The sequence below is a fragment of the Plectropomus leopardus genome, chromosome 18 (genome assembly GCF_008729295.1).
Source record: "Plectropomus leopardus isolate mb chromosome 18, YSFRI_Pleo_2.0, whole genome shotgun sequence".
Lineage (NCBI taxonomy): Eukaryota > Metazoa > Chordata > Actinopteri > Perciformes > Serranidae > Plectropomus > Plectropomus leopardus.
The window spans coordinates 21,507,648-21,526,455 of NC_056480.1; the positions used below are offsets into that span (position 1 = coordinate 21,507,648).

The 18,808-nt window shown below is 35.8% G+C and overlaps 1 protein-coding gene across 1 annotated transcript; it reads right to left on the minus strand.

Annotated features, from left to right (window-relative positions):
• Positions 1 to 3,590: 3,590 nt before the first annotated feature.
• LOC121957598 (tyrosine-protein phosphatase non-receptor type 2-like) lies at positions 3,591 to 18,808 on the minus strand. The gene is made up of 10 exons (XM_042506251.1): positions 18,580 to 18,808; positions 17,980 to 18,070; positions 17,768 to 17,868; positions 13,114 to 13,212; positions 11,087 to 11,224; positions 10,255 to 10,464; positions 8,652 to 8,813; positions 7,848 to 8,056; positions 7,638 to 7,733; positions 3,591 to 4,521 (listed from the first exon to the last, which is right to left on the minus strand). Exons 1-10 carry the CDS (start codon positions 18,634 to 18,636, stop codon positions 4,500 to 4,502), a joined length of 1,185 nt encoding a protein of 394 aa, XP_042362185.1. The 5' UTR covers positions 18,637 to 18,808; the 3' UTR covers positions 3,591 to 4,499.

The window sequence follows — 18,808 nt, forward strand, 5'->3', positions numbered from 1 at the left end:
AAATGCAGTGGTGTAAAAAAAAAATCCAATTGTCCCCTATGAGATGTAGTATTATGCTGGATAAAATGACAAAGCATAAGTAAAGTACAAGTAGTAGCTGTAGTGGTTGTAGTAGCGGTAGTAGTTGGCCTTCTGTTCTTTTCACCTTCCTTTCTTTTTTGGTATTGTTAGTTTGTCTCCATTTGTATCTGCCTGTGGCTTCTTGACCTTTCTTTACATGTCTTATTAATAACTATCTGGCTTTTATGCAGTTTTATGTGTGTGCAAATAAAACATAAAAATAAAATGAACATAAAAATAAAATAAACATTTTAATCTTCAAAAGTTCACTGAGCAAAATACTGTTGTACACACAACTGCAATTGAATGGAGTAAACTTCCAGTTTCTATGAAACAAACTTTAAGTGAGATTTGAAGTAATGGCCTGCAAATAGTTTCTCATAATATGGACCCTGCAAAACCAAAAACAGCTTTGTCCTTTCATGTCTCTTCTAATTCCTGTATGTAATTAAAGAGGATCACAAAAGAATCAAAAAAGCCTGCTTGTGTAATTTCTTCCTCAACAGTTGATGTATGTGATAACTGCCTTCGGGTAAAGCAGTTTTATGTGTATTTTTATGTTATTCAAATCTATCAACATGCCACAGTAGGAAAAGCACGGGTGTAAATGATGAAATTAACAATTCCATGTTGCTGCTTTGATTTCAGGCTCCTGGTACTGTGCATGCTGCTCACTGTCACACTCACTTAGACATTTGAATACAATAGAGCCATAGTTAGCGTCATTCGTAACACCTGTGCTTTTCCTACTATTTTTTTTTTAAATCCCTTTAATGAACTGATTTTATTTTCCCTCAGATAATATGATTTATCTGCTTTTATTTGTAAGCTACTTTTCTCATTTCCTCACGATAGCAGCTCTTGCCTTTGACACGCTGCCAGTGTTTGTGTAGCAGAGGAAATACTGACACCACGTGGCCGCCAGGGAGTCGTTTTGTCCTACACTCATCATGTACCATGTCCCTCCTATTATAGTACACGTGTAGTTTTTGTCACTTAGTGAGAACTTTACAAAACCCACATTCACTCCAGATTTATACCAACCTTCAACTTTATGTATCAGTTTCTAACCATAGAAATAGAGGCATAAGGCATATAGTTGTATATATTTTTTAATTCAATACTTATACACACTTCACTTCGCATTATGCCTCAGTTTTACAACATAGAGCCATAGTTAGCATACTGTTGTAAAACTGAGGCATAATGCGAAGTGAAGTGTGTATAAGTATTGAATTAAAAAATATATACAACTATATGCCTTATGCCTCTATTTCTATGGTTAGAAATTGATATAGGCACATAACTGATATAGGCACATATTGTATTCATTTTTTAAAAACTTTTTATTTGTATCTTTATTTTATTTGATATTTTTACTTAATTTTTTGGTCAAACTTCTTATTTCTACTTCTAAATTCTTGTCATCAGAGAGACTGTACAAATTATAATTTCCCCCAGGGGATCAAGAAAGTATTTCTGATTCTGAACTAAATCCTGTCTGTAACCTTAAATGTAACTCTGTCCTAATCAGAATTTAAACATATAATAGTAAACCTGGTTGTCAGCAACATTTTGTCCTCAATTGACAGTACTTTCCCAACTCCACTGATACAAGTGCACACAAACACAGTTACCATTTCTTAAATGGAATAATCTAGATATATCCAGCATCACTTCCATGAAAGTCAGTGTACCAGTCATATTTATCACATTTCTTGAAATCTTTAGTTTGTGACCTTGTCTCAGTTTAAAATAATGTACGGTGGCTTTTCAACTATGTCTGTCCATACAAGGTATTTCTACACTGATTATTAGTCTCCGGGGGGATCATCACATCATTATAGGTAGCTTCATGTCTCAGACATGTTCAGACATGTCCACCATTTAACCAAACAGACAGTCTCATGAGGCCTTTTCTCATTTATATAGTGTCTCCAGTAATCAGGCTCAAAAAGAGAAGTTAATGGAAAAAAGATAACAGATTGGTGAACCATAAGCTGTGCCAGTAAGACAGACCTGACAGAGGTGGAAAGGAAAATGTAACATTAGATATGCTGTTTGTTGACCTGTAATCGGTCTCATGAGAATCAGATTACTGAAGTTCTTTCCAGCACAATGAGCATCACATTTCTCTTCAACTGAACAGATGGTGTTTGGGTCTGTTGGTCAGAAAAAAAAAATACAATAAAAATTAAAAATTGAATGTGCAAAATTGTGAAGTTCATTGTTTAAATTATTAGAATTTTCTGACAATTTATTGACAAAATATATGTAATTGTATAATATATATATATATATAATAATAGTATATACTAAAATTTGATATGATATGATATATGATATGATATGATATGATATGATATGATATGATATGATATGATATGATATGATATGATATGATATGATATGATATGATATGATATTATATGATATATTATGAGTTCAAATTTTGGGAGCAGTACAACAGATAAATAGAGAAGTAAAAATTCTGAATAAATAAAATAAAAAGTGTATACATATTATTAGAGTACATGTAAAATATAAAACATGAACTTTTATTTTTATACATTTTTGAACAAAGTTACAAGGTAAAGTGACACAGTATGATAAATAGTAGAAGGTTTAATGTTACACAGACAGTGTACACCAGAGTGATATATATACTGTGCTTAAGTGATGATGTTTGTGTTATCTGTATTAAGAAATTTCAACACTCTGTGAAAGAAGGCAAAACACTTTTGACTAATAAATATCACCATGAAACTTCCCAAGTGGATTACACACATTCACAAAATATCAAAATAATATACTGTTATCTAAATCTGGCTATGAATGATATGTGAAAAAGTCCCTTAGTTGGACTTTATATTCACTTGTGCGAAAGAAGACATGTTATTGAAGCATAATTAGCCCAAAATTCACCCGTGTGTGTTTTGCCCATCTTCCATAAGTGAAATATACCAGAATGACCAATTGTATAGATCCTTATATGTTGGTTTCTTTGTTTGTCAAAATTAAAGTTCTGTCTTCTAAAATTCTTACTTTTGTATTGATTCACATCTTCTCAGTAACGTTCACAAACTGATAAACACTGTGAGAAAACATTCACCTGTAGTTGATGCACATAGACAAGCCCTGTTTTCACAATTGGGGAGTTATGTGTAATTAAATAACAAAATGAATTACTTATCAGTTACAGTTACTGAGAAAATATATGTAATTCAAGTAGTTACTTATCAAAATGTTGGACATCCAAATATATTATTTTAAATAAAAAATTAACATGTAAAATATAACATGAATTTGGTTGCTTTGTATGTTTTGCATGTTATTTTTCAGAGACATTGTTCTGTTAAAAATATTTGTTAGAAAAGTGGCATTACTTTTATAAAGTCAACAGAATAACTAGCAATCTGTGCCCTATAATATTTCAAAAGTAACCTTCCCAACACTGCTTAAAAGTTAGATCTTTTGTATGTAATTCAGAAGCTGCTTATGACCAGAAAAGAAAAAGCAAAGACAGGATGTTATGCAAACTAGATAATACCAGTTTTATTTGTAGATTACACTCTAAGAGAAAGAGAAACTTAAGACGATTTCATTTCAAAAGGAGAACAAGTCATCAAATCAGCTTTCTACTGTATTCAAATCTGTAACATTGTCCTTTGATTTTTTTCTTTTTTTAAACGAGAAAAAATATGTCTTTTTACACACATCTTTTTAAAAGAACACTATGTACATCATGGACATCACATGCCACTGGATTTCTCATGTGGGAGGAGGCAATGCTTTTCATCTGACCAACCCCCATCGCTGTGAAAAACTTCAAGTAATCTCTTATAAAAAATAGAACATATTTATTTTTGCCTCTGAAAAAAAGATTTTTCTAAAAATACACATATGAACAGCATTACAAATTGGCAATGCATAGCTCCTGGTATCAGTCTTAATTTCATAAATGCAAAGAAGCATAACAGAATGACAAAGCTGCAAAAAATAAAATTAAAGCAAATAATTTTTTTAAAAAAAAAGGTGTGACTCCTGCAGCAGCGTAGGCTGTGGTTGAGGTTGTTACGGTGGGAGAAAGCGCTGGTGTGTTCTTGTTTTCTAATGTGCTGTCTTCAAAGAATGTCGAAGTGTTTGCTGTAAACAGTTCAGAGGAGACGTGGGAGAGTGGTGAGGTGGAGGACTGAGGAGTGACATGTTGCAAATGGGAGGTAAAAGAGGGAGGTATGTGGCGGCTGAATAATGTCTCAGGGCTGGGACAAAAAATAAAAGTGGTAAAAGAGAGGAGAGCTGGCTGTTTGAGGTGGAGGTGAAGAAGAGAGGTTTAGAGTGGAGGAAGAAAGACACAGAGGTTGGGAGAGAGCTGGAGATCCCTGCCGATGTTGGCTTCACTGCCAGAGCTGTAGGTGCATGGCCGCCGGTGGAGGTGGTTAGCAGTCACTGGTTTTCGCCCTGTCACATGACACAAAGAGTTTAAAGAGGTTGAACTCAAAAGCACCATTTTCTACCAGAGTGTCAGTGAAGCTCAAGAGTGATCAAAGGACCTAGTGCCACATCATCAAGTTAGCATCTTCAGCCTGGTCAAGTTTACAAGATAGAACTAAACCACAGAGAGTGGAAATTTAAAAAAAAAGAACTTTTTTTCTCAGCTGCTAATAGGAGCTGTGGCACCATGCCGTGTCTTGGATCACTTTAATCACACCAAGTTTAGATTGAGTGTAAATGCAGTGAAAGCAGCCATCGTGTTTATCAAGCAACATTTCACACCACATTCATAAGTTCTTAGCAGGAACTTTTTCAAGAAAATTTCTCTTCAATTCTAGCAGAGCACAAGAAAACTTGATTAAATGAGACTCAATCCAGTATGATGTACACATTTTTTGAAGGTAAGAGCAGAGCTGATGCAAATAGTTGATTGATAAACCCTTTGAAACCTGTGCAAACTGGCTTGTTTTCTTTCATGAAAAGAAGGCAATGAGAAACTTAATTAGAAATGGCCCAAATATTTGTAAGATATTAGTATAAAGTTACAAAAACAAAGGTAAAAAAATAAAATAAAAGAAGTGACATGGAAGAAAGTATTTAAAATAGAAAAAAAAAGAATACAATAAATATACATTTTATATACATTTTATATATATATTTTTTATAATTTTCAGGTAATTTTCTTGGCACCTTTTAAGAATGTCTTGTCACTTGCAAGACATTTTTATACCAAGTTGTTGATTCCCATTTAAAAAAAAAATAAATCAAACCAATTAGCTTAAGTTTCAAAGGTTTAAATTCTTGTGAAAGGTTCCTGAACACAGCACAAGAAAATGTATGTCAATCCAGGTTTAAAAGGGTTAACAGAAAATTAAAAAGCAACAAAGGTGATCACTGATTAATCACTTCGGTCAATTATCAAGTAAAAATGCCAAATATTCCCTGATTCATTTTCTGTTCATGTCTTTTTTTAAATATCATTCTATACTGAAGATCTTGGGTTTCGGCCTGTTGCCGGACTCTCTGAACTTGAGATGAGCGCTGTGACCTACTTCCACGTTCAAAATCCTACAGTGCAAAGGTTATGCACTATGGACATCTAAAGCTTCTAAGTCCAGGGTAGGTAATGCTGCCAAGCTGGCTATAGCTCAAACATCAACTCCCAAGGTTGAAAAATGAAGCCAATGAGAATGTACCAAAAACTGCAGTTCCTCGAATAGCCACTTGAGAATGAATCCAAGAGCAGGTTAATCCTCGGAGACAGCTGTGTTTAAATACCCAACTTTACAACAGAAATAAACATGTTTGCAGCCTGGTACAAAACATTCAAACTTTAAAAAGGCCAAAACATAACTGATGCAGTTTAAAAACCAACAAACCAATTTAGGAAAAAAATGTCATGCTAAGGTGGAGAAACATAAAAATCTCATTAAACAACTCTGAAAGTTAAGAGCAGCAGTTAAACCACAGGAACATGCAACACACTTGTGAGCTTAAACCCAAACACGTTTGGTGTGATGGATGAATGACCCCGGACAAGAATTTACTCTTCGTGGCTTAATTATTTAAGTTCTTCCTTAGTGTGTCTGTCAAGAGACCATCAGTGACCCTACATTTTCTGTCCTAACCACCAAAAAAAAAGCACTTTAATGTGCAAAAAAGTTTAGTGAGGTGAAAACTTTAGTGGTTGTTGATTCTAATTGTGTTTTATGCCGGCATGCTTAATGACATTTGACAAGAAGATCAGACAGATAAAGAAATGCCACCAAATTTGAATATATGATGCACGCACTGGATTAGCACCTTGCATTATTCCAACCCAACCTGACATTTCAGAGCTTCAACAACCATAAAACCACAAATGTACACACACACCCACACACGCACGCACGCACGCACGCACGCACACACGCACACACACACACACACACACCATGCTACAGTGCAACCAAAATTAACACAACTCCAAACCATAAGGGCTGAGCAAATCATGAAAGGAAGATCAAAGCATCAACAGAAACAAAAACACAGCAGACACCAAGTACACACGCACACACACGCACACACACACCTCCATGTACAAGAGTGGGCGTTCTTTTTAAAGGCTGCGGGTAACCATCGTCCTCTAAATGTGCTCTTCGTGGTTGTTGTCGCTGTCACAGAGGGGGGTAACGATACACTGCCCCCCACTGGACAGGCCAGCTCTTGTCATGTGCAGCAAATGCAGCCCAAACTGTCCGAGAAGAACCACAACAGCAGAGTAAAGGCTCGTCAGAAATGGTGCAGTTTGGGCCGAATTACTGGAACAACACTGACATGTCACACAACAAAGGAGAGGCTTCTGAGAAATGACTTAGTGAGCCATTTTTGGAGTGGCACAGTCATCAGAAATAAGTGCTTCATCAGGGCAAACCGTCCCGCCTTTATGAGAGCATGAAGTAGTTGTCAGTTAGCTACTCTGCTGGTGGCTTCACACTAAATATCTGAGAATGTCGAGGCAGAGGGAAAGAGAAAATCAGCACTGCACGAAGTCTAATCTCTGCTATTAGGAGTTTGAGTCATGCACTGGGAAAGCCTGCCTGGATTCCCTCTGTGAGGTTAAAGAAATTCAGCCGAACACTGACTCATATCTTTTCTTCCTCTGCATCTGTTTCACATCACAAGAGTCGTAGAGTAAGTATGCTGCCTTTTTACTCTTTCTAGAGGAAACTAGAAAAGAAAGAAGCACGCAAAAATGATTACACAATGCAGATTCTCTCATTATTATATATGCATTGCACCAACATCAGTTCTTTTTCTTAAACTGATGGATTTGATCTGATCCTCAGTCTCTTTTGATTAGTACTTATGTTTGTATATCACATTTGGCTAGTGATGATGCTTTTTAGCCGGCGCAAAATTGATATGAAACAACAGAAAACATCAGCCACTGCCATCAGTGAACGCCATCTTATTTGCCTATTGGCCGATGGCGGTCAACAAGGTAAACCTCGGCCGATAAACTGGTGCATCCCTAGTAACAAAATCTGATGCTTTGTGGATCAAGAATAAGCGTTGGTTTGAGCTAAAATATATATATGTACCTTTTTCTCTTCTTCTCCGACTCATTTGTCCTAGGCTTGCTTTGGGGTGTCTTAGGTGTGCCTGATTTGGAGATGCTGTCTTCTCTTCGTCGTTTGCTGCGTAAAAAGGAGGTAAATTGGTTTAAAAAAGAAAAAAAAAACCACCATCAGTGACCCATACAGAACATTTATCCACTGATCGTGACCAATGGCCAGACTGAGAGTACTGACTGTGTCGTGCTGCCGTCCTGCTCCTGTTCCTTGCAGGGAGGCTGTGCTGGTGCTTTGCTATCCTGTCTGTAGTCTCCTCCCTCCTCCAGATGACCTCCCCGCTGGCTGCCGTTGTGTCTCTCTATTGGACACCTGGCCTGGGGCTGAGTTGAGGGGGGAGACTCCGATGTCGGCTCCTGATCTTCTCTGGACAACTCTCGCCACCGTCTCTGCACAGACAGGAGTGAAAGATGAATTAAAGGCCTAAAATCAAGGAGTTCTCGGTTATTAGAGTTTATCTCATTTTGGAGGAGTCCACATGGCATTTTGTCTTGCTATAATTGGGTTAATGATATCCAGGTGTTGCACATTGGAATATAATATTTTTAATTTAAAAAAAGTTGCTGTCTGTGGCTGTCTTGCTGGCAATATTTTATGAATTAATTTTCAGCACGAGAAGACTGATAAAGTATAAAACAGAAAAATATCAATCACCAAGCCAAACCTAAGCCGTACTTTTAAGTTTTTCCTCTACAACCAAACTCACTTTAACATCACTCAGCTGCAGTTGCAGTTTGTTTTTAAGGGATGTCCAAAAGTTGCTCTTGGCACAAACAGCGCTTCAGGAGCATGATGCCAAAACACAGAGAGCTTTGCGACTAAAGTGTCTCCATGTGTTTGAATCCATCACACACACCCTGAAGTCTACTGAAAAACACCACTTATCAGAACACTAAATCTTTCTTCCTACTGAGAAAACAGGACAGACAACAGATTTGGAGATAAAATCAAGAAAGTTAGTCTCTGTGTGTGTGGTGCAGGTACCTGTACAGAGGAGTCTCCCATGATGTACTTGGACCCTTCGAGGACAGCCATGTAGGAGAAGCGTAGCTGGTCAGGGGTCTGGATCAAGCCCATGCGGTATTTCCTCATGTCCAACAGGATGCTTCTGATGTCCACTGATGAGGGGTCTTTCCTCTTGTCCATCTGGACAGGACAGCAAATGTAAATTAGCTCAGTTAAGCCAGTTTTATTTAATACTTTGTAAGACCGTTTCAAAATAATTTAGTACTTCACTTAACCCTTTCAAACCTGAGCAAATTGGTTTGATTTCTTTAAAACATGGAGAGAATGCAACAAACAACTCAATAGGACATGGCTAAACAATTAGCAATAAAATACTAAAAATAAAAATGAAAATGTGCAAGTAAAAAAAAAACCCAAAAAACAAACCAAACCAGAAAATACATTAGAATGCTGAAAAAGTTTTTTTTTCTGTTACATAATTGAAAATATAATATTATTATACTACTAAATATAGCTTTCAGTACTTTTTCCTATTTGTTTTGATAATTTTCTAATAACCCTTCCCTCTTTTTAAAACTATTTTAGGTGATTTTCTTGTTATATTTTATAATTTTTTTTTAAATTTGTGGAACATTTCTTGACACGTTGGTCATAGCTTTTTTCCCCCCAATTTTTTCGAAAGAAATCAAACTGATTTGTTCAGGTTTCAATGGGTCAAATAGCTTGTGAATGCAGCACAAGAAAACTGATGTTGATCCAGGTTTCAAATGGTCTGATTTTTGAACAAAATTTAGAGTAAATGAGGTTAATCTACATTATGCCACTATAAAGCAAAAGGACAGTATAAGGTTCGGTGGTAGGTTCAAACATTTGTAACATCAGAAATGTGGACTGTCACACGGAAGAGAGTATGAATCATGAAGAAGAGCTTGAATCATTTTGACAAAAAGAAATTAAAAGATGGAGAATTGAAACTAGATAAAAATGTCTGTGGCAGTTTCGACTTCACAAATTCAAATTGAAGACTCATGACTTTTGGAATAAAATGCTGTAATTGACCTTTTATTATAAGTAGTCTGTTTTTCTTCATCATATTTTCATGAGTTTCCCAACATGCCATGAGAAAATGTTGCATTTCAGCTGCAGGTAGTACATAACCACATAAAAGTTAGTTTCTGTTTTAACTTCTTGAGGTGTTCTTGTTCAGTAGTTTTCATCTTTTAACTTCACTCTGAACCAGATATCAATCAGAATAAGGTTTTTTTTAAACTTGAATTTAAAATATTTTGATCAATCCTCAAATAACTCATCATTTCAGTCATGGGCTTCAATCAATAAAATTACTGTCTGCCTCAAAAATGGAATACTTTGATGTATTAAAACTCATGTACTGATTGACTATTTGATGCAAAAACACACTCACGCTATGTGTATTTATTTCCATGCTTTATATACAAGCAGGTCAAGCAAAAATCCCTGGTAAACATGGCAACACAGAATGAAATATGTCTGTCAGCTCTAACACACAAATGTCTACATATCAAATAACGGCATCAAAGAACAAAAGAGACAAAGAAAAGTTAGTCAGAACATGGAAACACTGATAATAAGCAAAACTTACCAGGACCACACACGTGTCGACTAATGAAAACGTCCCCGAGCGTCCGATTCCAGCGCTGCAGTGCACCACAGCTGGCCCGTGATCCACCCCCAACGTTCCTGACTCCCTCACTTTGAAGAGGAAGTTTAGGAAGGATGCTGGGGACTCTGGGACACCAAAATCAGGCCACGTGGTGTAATGAAAGTGGTAGATCTCTCTCTTCTCTCCCGTCTGTGGATGCAGACAAAGAGGTCTCAATAGCAGATAAAAAACGTCTATTTGTTCACAGTGAGACAGTCAGCACTGATTTTTACAAGCACTGTGTTAGGCGGGTTGTTATGTTTCTGTTTCAATTCATGCAAGAAACCAGGTTCTGAAAACCTGCCACACCAAAACAGCAAATCAAGATGTGTGTGTTTTTCTGTCTTATATATATTTTCATTGCAATCACCTCAGCGGTTTAATTTTAATTTAGTGGATTTTTTTTTATTTTGAATGTTAAATGTATGTGTTCATTTTAATATAAAAACAGGTGAAAGATGAATCACAGGATTATATAGCATTAGACTTTGCAGCAGAAATACTGTAGTTGTAGCATATGCTGTGTATTTTACATACTGAAATGTCTCTGTGGCATCTAGAGCTCATTTACATTCTCTGCACACCTACACATTACAAAAACATTGAATGTGTGGGGAGCATAAAACTATGATGTGAAAACAGAATGCAAATAGTTGCAGTGATAGAAAGGGTTTTTTTTTCTTTCAGTTCAAGGAAAAAGGCCTGAAACCCTTAAACCATTTCAGTTCTCCTTTAACTGCCCCTTGTTGTAAGTAACAATACTCTGGCCTACACTAAGATTCTGCAGCTCCAGCACTCTGGTGGTGTAGTAAGACTTGATGTCTTCTGACAACAGCGTGACCAGGAAACGTGTGTCTCTGAAGGCCATCTCCCTCTCTTCAGCTGTGGGCCAGTACTGAGCACACTTTTCCTGTCGCACAAGGAAAGAGAAGACAAACATGCTCAGAGATTCCAAAATAAGTTACACGTCTGACAAAGAAATACACCTGATAAAAAGCAGATTAGTCAATATGTTGACTTCACATAGACATAAACAACAGTATGTACATCTATACACCAAAAACAAGAGATGCAGATGTACATCTACACACCAAAACAAACTAGTATATGTTGTTGCACCTCTGCATATTTTAGGGCACCTTTTGAGTTATTTCACAATGCACCAATAAAAAGAATACAAAATAAAATAATAAAATAATAAAATTTCTGATGTATTACTTTTAGGTATTATCATTAATAATAATAATAAAATAATAATAATAATAAAATCAATAGTCAATCAATTTTCAATCAGCACAAAAGATACATTTTGCTGCAATAATGATTGAAGTGAGATGAACACACTTAAAACACATGCTGACAAAGTATTTTTTTGGGAACATAATTTGCAGTGGGAAAAGGTAAATCACAGTATATGTTATTGCAGCATAGGACTGGCATGATATCAGATTTTCAATACATGTTGTGGTCAAAAAAATTTCACATAACAAAATAATCACAATATTGATTGGAAAAAAAGGAAAAACTATACATACAATTGCTATCAGTAAAATTCTTTTCAGTTTTGTTTATTGTGCGTTTTTTTGGCAAATAAATTCAACTCAAAACACAGATGTAGCGAGGTGGAGAGAGACTCTGTACCCATAACTGTACTAAAGTGAACAACAAACGCGAACACTTAAAGGACAGGAAAAAAGTAACCAAAACGCAACAGGGAGAAGGAGACAAAGCAATAGCGGGATAAAAGAGGAAATGATTCAAGAGGCGACTGATTATTTACAAGATATTATCATGTGTGTGTTATGAACGTGATATCAATATTTCATTTTTTGAAAATCATGGTTGTGGTCAACACCGTTATATTGTGGCACCCCTAACTCAGAATATCGCATAACATTCAAAATTGCACTAATATTGTAAAGTGAGTTAAATGTCATGATAACATGGTATTGCAGGTCCTCTGGTGATGTCCACCCCTTGTTAGAAATCATTAAAATAATTTTTTTAAAGAAATGAATTTGAAAAAAAAAAAAAAAAGGTTTAATCCTAAAATATACATAAAAAAACGACAATTATTTTACTTCCCTCTTCTTTTTGAGAGTATTTCAACAGTTTTCTCTTCTTTTTTTATGTACTTTGTGTGGTCAAATCCTAACACATTTCATCATTCAGTATCTTAGTTATCAGACAATGACCAGAGTCAGTTCAGGATAAGTCTTTTATGTAACCACCACTCTGCAGGATTGGAGAGCTGGCCTACATTAAAGATCCTTGCGAGGTTAATAATATCTGTGGACTAGGTACTCTTTATCTTCTATTTCCAAGAAAACAGTGAGGGAATCTCATGACTCGGCAAGATCCACCCCAGCTGCTTTACTGAGAAAGCGAGAGATCCCAGCTGCTCTGCGTGAGAGAGTATCAATGTGTGTGTTTCATCGGCATATTGCGGGATCACTGGATTTAAAAGGAGTTGCGAGGTTGGGCTGCATCCCAGTCCCTCACATACATCTGTGAACACGCTGTCAAAACACTGAATTCCTGTAATACTGCTGACAGGAGAGTAAAGCTTCACGGCGGACAACTTGAACAAAAAATTAATCAGAATTATTTTACACTGCTAGCAAGCCACAAACTTGTGTTGCTGTGGATAAAGTGTGTATGACTAGTCTTTTCTGTGGTCTATTCAGTATTATTCAGCAGTCTATCTGTGTGTGGGTGTACACACAAGACAAATAACAGATGTCAAACCAGACAATACTGTGTGATTTGTCTTTTTTCATAACTATATTGAGCACTTACTGAGCCTTTCTCGATGACCCTGTTTAGCATGATGATGGCCTTGGTCTTCTGCTCCCAGATCATGAGCCAGAAGTGGCCACAGGTGTTCCTGAGCGGGCCCTATGGACAACAAACAAACAAACACACACACACACACACACACACACACACACACACACACACACACACACACACACACACACACACAAAACACACTTTGATCAGTTACGTGGCAGAAGGAAATTAAATCATTTGCAGTGTAAATGTGTGTAATCTTTCAGTCGTGACTGAATGTTGAACGCTTTAGGCAGAGCACTGTCTTTATTAATGTGATAACTGTGCAAAAGCGATTTGCTGAATGATAACAAATGTTTATTTAAAGGTCAAGACATCTAAAGGTTATGATGTGGTTGAGTTGGGAAAAAAACTGCTCTCTTTCAAATGAAATATTCTTAAATGTCAAATGCCTTTCATATAATACAAAGATAACATACAGAGGGGCGTGGATAGAGCTGAGAAACAGTCAACAAGTATTTACTTTGCTCTTCATGTGTTTATTGTAATTTTATGTTACTGTTTTTGCACCTTGTTTTTTAAATCATACTTGGCACCTTGTTTCTTATTCTCTAACATTTTAATATTTTAAAATTTGTATTTTTTTTTTTTACTATTGTATTGTTCTTTTGCTGCTTAAACTGTACCTCATAGCTGCTGTAACACTGTGAATTTCCCCACTGCAGGACTAATAAAGGATTCTCTTATCTTAATTCAATAAAACTGTATTGTTGTCCACAAAGGTGTTAGTAACAGGATTAAAAGAAACACCATCGTGCACAACAACACAGTTTGGTTCCATGTAACTAAGCATGCAAAAGACTAAAAGGCTGTGGAATAGCTGCAGAATAAACTGCTGCAATTCACTTTTTCAGGATACCAGAAAATTATCGGACAGAAGCAAGCATTTCCTCGATTTTTTTCATTTCTCTCATATTTTTTTATTGTGCAACAACCAAACTGTATTAAGTATTTTCAGACTGTCGCTTATCAGTGTTGCAGTACATTCTAATGCCTTAAAGAGATACTTTCCAAACAATTTTGTACCATAACAATGTGGTTAGTATGTGTAAATGAACTACGTTAAACTTCCCTTCATCTTGCCTGCACCCAGATCTCACAGCTTATTTGCCAGCTTTTTTATTTGCTCTTCTGCTTTTGCTCAAACTACAACTTGTACTGTACTGTCGGCATGAGGACACAGAGTACAGAGACGAATGAAGAGAGAGAGAGAGAGAGAGAGAAACACACTTCTCACTCCCTCAAACATGCTTGACACTTTTAACAGTAAAACTAACCACTGCTAATCAAATACGATGTTATCGTATTATCTATTTCTCACTGAAAACGACTTCAGAAATGTGTTTTAGTGCAGCGTTTGGCTGCAATATGAGAATTTGTGAACTCGAAGTTAATGCCAAGCTGTTAATTGAAAAAACTGGTGGCTGAAAATACTGAGATCAAAAAGTAAAACTAAGCGACTCTGATCAAATATGAACCAGATTCTGTTACGAAATTGCCTATTTCTTGCCTAAAATGTTTTCAGAAACATTTTTTAGTTTCCTGTTTAACTGTAATATGATATTGTTCCTTTCGGGCAGCCACCATATTATTTCCTGTGGACGAAAGGGCCAAGCTTGCATTAAATCACCCACCAGCAGGAGTGGTTATTGATCCAGTGAGATGCAGTGCATTCTGGTACTTGTAAGTTTTCTACCTCTTGAAGCAAAAAAGAGAAACCCACAGCCCCTTTTCTCTTTCTTCTCTAGTCGTGTAGCACCAGTTTCAAAAGCATTTGCATCTTTCTACTGCATAGATTTATGAAAAGGTCATCTTTTCAGCAGTAAAAAAAACTTCTTCAACAAACCACAAATGAATACTATAATCTCTTCCTCATCTAAACACAACCAATGCACACTGAACACTTGTCAGCAAACTTACCATACTGTGAGACAAGGTCAGTGCGTGTTTTTGAACATCCAAAAAAGCATTTCACAAAAGTTCTACATGTTTTTGCTTTATAACATCCCAGAAATGTCTGTCTGATGTCTAATTCTTGAATTACTCAGCAAGGCTACAATCCACAATTACTGTAAGAATTAAATTGAGCAAACTTTCTGTGGCTTTCAATGACTGACGCAGTATGCACAAGAACAAACAAGAATCAGTATTATCAGCCTAGTCTGACTTTTCTGCGGTCATGTTAGCAAGAAAAAAAACATCACATGAAAAAGTTCAGTGGTTATTTGTAATTTCATTTCCTGAAGACAAGTAAATATTCAAAGGCGTACGGGATAAGGACGCCTTTGTGTTGGGTTTCTGTTTAAGAGCCAGTGTTTACCACTTTAGCTTTATAAAGTACTTTACATCAAGCATTTGTACTCAATAATCGTAGTATTTTAAACTTCAAAATATCATTAATACTTTTTTCTTTCTTTTTTTTTGGCATAGCAATACCAATAAAAAAACTTTCATGAATTCTTTCCTTCTAAAGAGCGGATTGCTTCTATGTTAACATTTAATCATTATCTTTTCTCCACATTAAAAAAAAAAAAAAACAAAAAACTTTGCAGTGTTTTTCTATTTCCACTGGTTTCTATGTCAATGTTATTACATAAATAGTAGCAGTATGTATGATACCAGTAGAAAAGCTCAAAAACAGCAAAAAAAACTAACTGACTACGTAAAACAGGAGGATGATTTCAAGCAAACGGCCAGTGTGACTGGTGGTGTTACATACACAAACTGATGTTAGACAGCATTTATCTTTAAACGGTACCCAGAAATATTTAAGATCCTGCATACAAATGTCAATACCAAGCAGCTGACTAGGATGATTGTAAATATTTTGTAAAAGCACCAATAGTCAACCCTAAAGTATCTTTTAATATCTATATCAAGGTATTTGGTAAAAAATATTATGATGTGCAATTCTCTCCATATCGCCCAGCATTACTACACACTGATAACATTGTAGGCAAAGAACAGGACACAAATAATACTGATTTGAAGAAACTATTACCTAATTATGTATCACATTACTTTTTTTTCTTGTCTATTGCAAAGTATGCAGAAAAGAACAGAAAAATAAAGCCACTCTGTGTGACGGTAGAAATACAACAAGTGATACTACAGTTTTTCATTTTCCAGTTTTCTAAAACTTTGCAATTTTGCAAGAGTATATATATATATGAGAGACTCATGTAATAAATTATCATGGAAATGAAAAAACTTATATGTCTTTTACATAAATATTCATTCATTTTTTTCTGTGTTCCAAAAAATTGTTTTAAATAATTGAATTAAATCTAGGACACTAGCAGGAATTTTTTAATGCATTTTTTAATAAAAATGCTACGTTGATATGAGGCATGAAATCAACACTTGTATGAATATTGAGACATTTCCAGACAGCCATTTCATTGTTACTTTACGTTTTTGTTTATTTGGTTTGTGTAACACAGTTTTTTTGTGTTGACGTTAATGTGCTATTCTGTTTATTTCTCTGTAAAAACTCAATCTAAACTTCAGTGAGAAAAAAAATCATAATTTTCTGTGCTTTACTGCATATAAAACAAGTTTAGAATTCTTGATAAATGTTAACATATTATGGAGGATATGTTTTTACTGTTTTAAAATAGGCTACTACTACACAGAGAATCACTATATATTTGAGAGATATAGCGACTGAAGGAGCACACATCGACCAGATCTACTTTACTTTGTATGTAAACACACACAATGTGTCTTAAAACCACAAACACTCCTGCAGTTTACATTATATAGTGAAACTTTACTAATCACTGATTAATTCATTTTAACCAAACAAGCTCTTCTTATCATCCATCACGCTCAGTGACATCACACATACAAGCACAATTACACATGCAGTCCAGAAAACAGAGCTGGTCCACTCAGCCAATCAACACAGTTATTTGCTTTACAGGCATATCGATCTGTCAGCCACAAGTTTTCTGATAACACCACCTGACTGGCTGACTTCTCTCAGTGGAGCTGTACTGCTGTTTACGAGAGGGTGATGGCAAAAATTGTCTTAAATAAATAATGGTGTGCTGTTATGTTACATAATAGCAATTTTTGTTTGTTGTGTTGTTTTTGTAAGTTTTTGTTAAGTTTTGTCGCAAACTGGTTAAATGGTTAGTTTATGAATTGATCAGTTGACCAAAACTTATATGCATCTTTTAAAATAATTCTTTATTGTGTTTCTTGTTGACAGACAAGTATTAAAGTGTGTAAAATTTAACACGCTTTAATACTTGTCTGTCAACAAGAAACAAAGTAAAGACTAGATTCAGTTTAGAAACAATGAATCTGTTTGGACTTTTTAAATAATTGGTTAACAATTCATATAATTCAATAAGTTAATAATTCAGTAAGTCATTTTTGGAAGAAAAAAAAAAAAGACTAGCATACACCTGTTTGCCTAAATGTGAGGGTTTTCAGCTTTTTCTTTGATTGACTTCATGGTTACTTTTTCATCTTTGCAATTTCCATACTGTTTGTTTGGCCTAACCAAGCAATCCGAGGACATCGCTATAGTGTTAAGGTTGTAATAATAGTGCATGGTTGTTTTTACGGTAATAAAAAGCCTTGGACTTGCCTGAGTCAATATGTAACTTCTCTGGGCTTCCTCCATGACTACCAGACTTGCGTTGATGTAGTCATTGTCTGTGCTCTCCAGCTTCACCCGGCTGTGATCAACTGCGGGCAGCATGAAAGAGAAACATATTTAGGGATCGGTTGTAAATTGACAGACACTGTTAAAAACGTCACACTGTAAACAGTTTGGACTTTACACAAATGTTTACCTACATGGACTGACATCTCTGTATCTGTTTCGGTTGCGATTCTCTGGATACTTTGCTACTTTGTAAGAGCACTCGTGGGACTGATTCCTTATTTCCTGAAGACAATAGAGAAACAGTTAGAAGCAGGCGATGCACAACGTGTATGACATTAAATTTGGTACAGTGACAGCGGCTCGATCACACAACTACTTGTTTATGATACGATTAAGCGTAGCATCCTATGAGAAGCGTGTTTGTTCAATAACCACAGCGTACAAACACTTTTACTTTCAACTCTGAATATTATACAACTTATCCAAATTAAATCCTACTTGTACAATGGATCATTAAAGTCAAACAAGTGCGTTAAATGCTGTGGCTAATCACAGCGAGCTTCTAACACATGCAGATTTTACGGTATCATTTGTCATATTAACGTGTCTATTGATAAAAACTGAAAATACTAATAACAGGCAGAAAACAAACACATAAAGGAAACAGTCGATAAACAAGAGTTGAGATAGCGGATACTAGATAAGGTAGCCGAACTGTTAGCGTGCTAAATTATTGCGCGTTTTAAGTACTATCTATTTTAGCTTTATGCTAACTATGCTAACAGACTTACTAGGTACAGTTTTTGCCACCGGCCCTCTGAGTCTATGTCTTCAAACTCCTTTTCCATTTTCACCGTGGCACTGTCAGTCTGTTGTACTCAAGTTAGGTATAATCAGCTGTCCGACTGTCTACCTCATTACTTTAGTTAGGCTGGGGAAGTTTTTGGTCAAAGACGTGTTACTTCCCTACGACGCAAACGAGCTCTCTGAGTGTCCGTTGTCTCTCTGCTGTGCTGCAGC